This window comes from Apaloderma vittatum, unplaced genomic scaffold (genome assembly GCF_000703405.1).
Source record: "Apaloderma vittatum isolate BGI_N311 unplaced genomic scaffold, ASM70340v1 scaffold14093, whole genome shotgun sequence".
NCBI lineage: Eukaryota > Metazoa > Chordata > Aves > Trogoniformes > Trogonidae > Apaloderma > Apaloderma vittatum.
The window spans coordinates 1028-3583 of NW_009707692.1; the positions used below are offsets into that span (position 1 = coordinate 1028).

The 2556-nt window shown below is 49.7% G+C and overlaps 1 protein-coding gene across 1 annotated transcript; it reads right to left on the bottom strand.

Annotated features, from left to right (window-relative positions):
• Positions 1-1021: 1021 nt before the first annotated feature.
• On the bottom strand, positions 1022-1963 carry LOC104271587 (olfactory receptor 52K2-like). The gene has a single exon (XM_009866300.1). The coding sequence runs from the start codon at positions 1961-1963 to the stop codon at positions 1022-1024; it is 942 nt and encodes a 313-aa protein (XP_009864602.1).
• Positions 1964-2556: the final 593 nt, after the last annotated feature.

A 2556-nucleotide genomic window follows, 5' to 3' on the forward strand; every position in this document is an offset into this window, starting at 1 on the left:
TAGCACAGGGCTGCACCTGAGCCTTAGTTTGGGGAAGGAGCAAAGTATTACCCTCACGCCGTGCAGTATGTGCAGAATTACATGGTCTCCAAAGAGGAGAGCAAGCTCACTGAAGTGCCAAAACCACAGCAGCAGGATCTCACAGGTGTTTGGAGGCTTAAGAAAAACTGGAGCTTCCCAAAATCCCGTTACAGATGCCTATATGCTTAGGAAAGAGACACAATGTACAAATTTAGGAAGTTTCATTAAAATATTGGGAAAAAGTTTTGTACAATGACATTTCATGGCTGGTGCTGTTTTGATGTTTCTAATAAGAAAGAAACAAAACCTTAGGCAATGCTGCAGGGTTTCAGCGGGACACAGACAGTGCTCTCAGTGGGCTGGCTTTTTATGATTGCCGTAAATGCTTAGTAAGGTTTCAAGGCAGGGTTGGGAGGAAAAAAACATCTTTTCAGGCCAACATCTGGATGAGTGAGAGTGTGTGTGTGTGTGTGTGTGTGTGTGTGTGTGTGTGCAGACACATGTGTATGCAAATGTGCACACACACCCCACCACACACACTTCCCTCTCATAGCCAGGCATGAAGAGCAGCAGCTGCTAAAAACTAGTTAGTGAATAAATGGAGAGTTACATCCTGGGTGAAAAGGGTACATGAGGAGAATGAATCCATGAACAGACTTTAAGTACCAAAGTGGTAACAGCCTTTTATGGAGAGCTGAGGTGAAGAGCAGAGTCACAAGGTGACAGGTGACAAGGTGATACAGATCTGGGGAGGATCAAACATACAGGTACCATGAGACACACATTATCTTTCCGTTCTGAGCAGGAACCTAGAGTGCACTTTCTAACACAATGTCTCACCAGTCAAATTTTTCACAGTGCCTCCAGCTCTCAGGGTTTAGCCAAGATGACAAAGGGATCATCCTGGTTTTCATACAGACAACTTTTTAAGCTTTTTCTTTGCTCCCCGAACATGCTGCCATTTTTCCCTGTTCAGAACTCTATTCCTTCCCACCCGGCATTAGCCACGGGCTGGGGTCAGGAGCAGACTCAGCACCCGCTCCCGGATCAGCTTTGTCCTTATCCCATAGATGAGGGGGTTGAGCATGGGAGGCACCAGGAGGTAGAGGTCAGCCATCAGGATGTGGAGGTGTGTGGGGATGCTCTGGCCCCAGAGCTGAGAGTAGATGGAGAAAAGCCCGGGCGTGTAGAAGAGCAGGATGACAGTGATGTGGGAGCCACAGGTGCTAAAGGACTTCAGATAAGCTTCTCTGGAGGACAGGCCTGTGACTTCCCTCAGGACTAACATGTAGGAGACAGTGATGAGGATGGAGTCTGAGCCCACCACAATAGTAGCAAAGGTGATGCCATAGATGTTGTTGAGCCGGGTGTCCCCACAAGCCAGTTTCACCACTGACAAGTGCTCGCAGTAGGAGTGGTGAATGACACGAGAGCCACAGAAGGACAGGCTGGTCACCACGCACGTCACAGGGGCCACAATGGCGATGCCACGCACTGCAGCAGCCAAACCCATCTTGGCGATGGTGGGGCCAGTCAGGATGGCAGAGTAGCACAGGGGCTTGCAGATGGCCAAGTAGCGGTCAAAGGCCATGGAGAGCAGGACCCCTGACTCCATTATGGAAAAGCTGTGGATGAAGAACATCTGGGTCACACAGCTCTCAAAGTGAATCTCATGGGAGTGGAACCAGAAGATGCTGAGGATCTTGGGCATGGTGGAAGTGGTGAGCACGAGGTCAATGGCAGCCAGCATGGAGAGGAAGTAGAACATGGGCAGGTGCAGCCTTTCGTCCGCCTTAATCACTAGGAGGAGTGTGATGTTGCCCAGCACCGCCACGAAGTACATGGTGCAGAATGGGAAGGCAATCCAGAACTGAGCATCCTCCAGCCCAGGGATGCCCACCAGGATGAAGGACAAGGCACTAGAGTGATTCGAGTAGGACATGAGGCACCGCTGCAGAGCTGGAAGGGAAGACACAGGAACAGCTGTTGTGGACAGGGAGAGGAATGAGCTGTGGCAAACACTGCTGAGGGATCCAGACACTCAAAGGAACCCTGCCTGTCTTCTCAGGCACACAGACGTGGGCTTGGTGATCCTCATGGATACCTTTCAACTCAAGATATTCTATTATCTGATTCTATGACACGATTTGTATTCTCCTGCCTCTTGTCTAGGTACACTCAGTCCCATCCTTGGCAAGATACAAGCTCGCATGGTCTTAGCCCAAACATTTGGAAGTTATCTTACCTCTCCTCCCATCCTGGGCTGGCCTCTGGCTGCTGTCTCCACTCCTCCCCTCAGTAGTCTGGGAGTTAGAAGCTAAAAGCTGAGCATACTTACTTGCCATCAGTACAAAAATCTAAGATAGGAAAAGGGGGAAGATCCAGAATGCTCTGAGGACACAACTCAGCAGAACTCTGGTCACCCACACAACTCTGCAGGTGAAAACCGTATCTTCTTCGGAACTGGTGTGTCCCATCTGATTCCCAAACCTGCGAAATTGCAGCAGATGCATATTTGCAACATCAGTGTTTGTT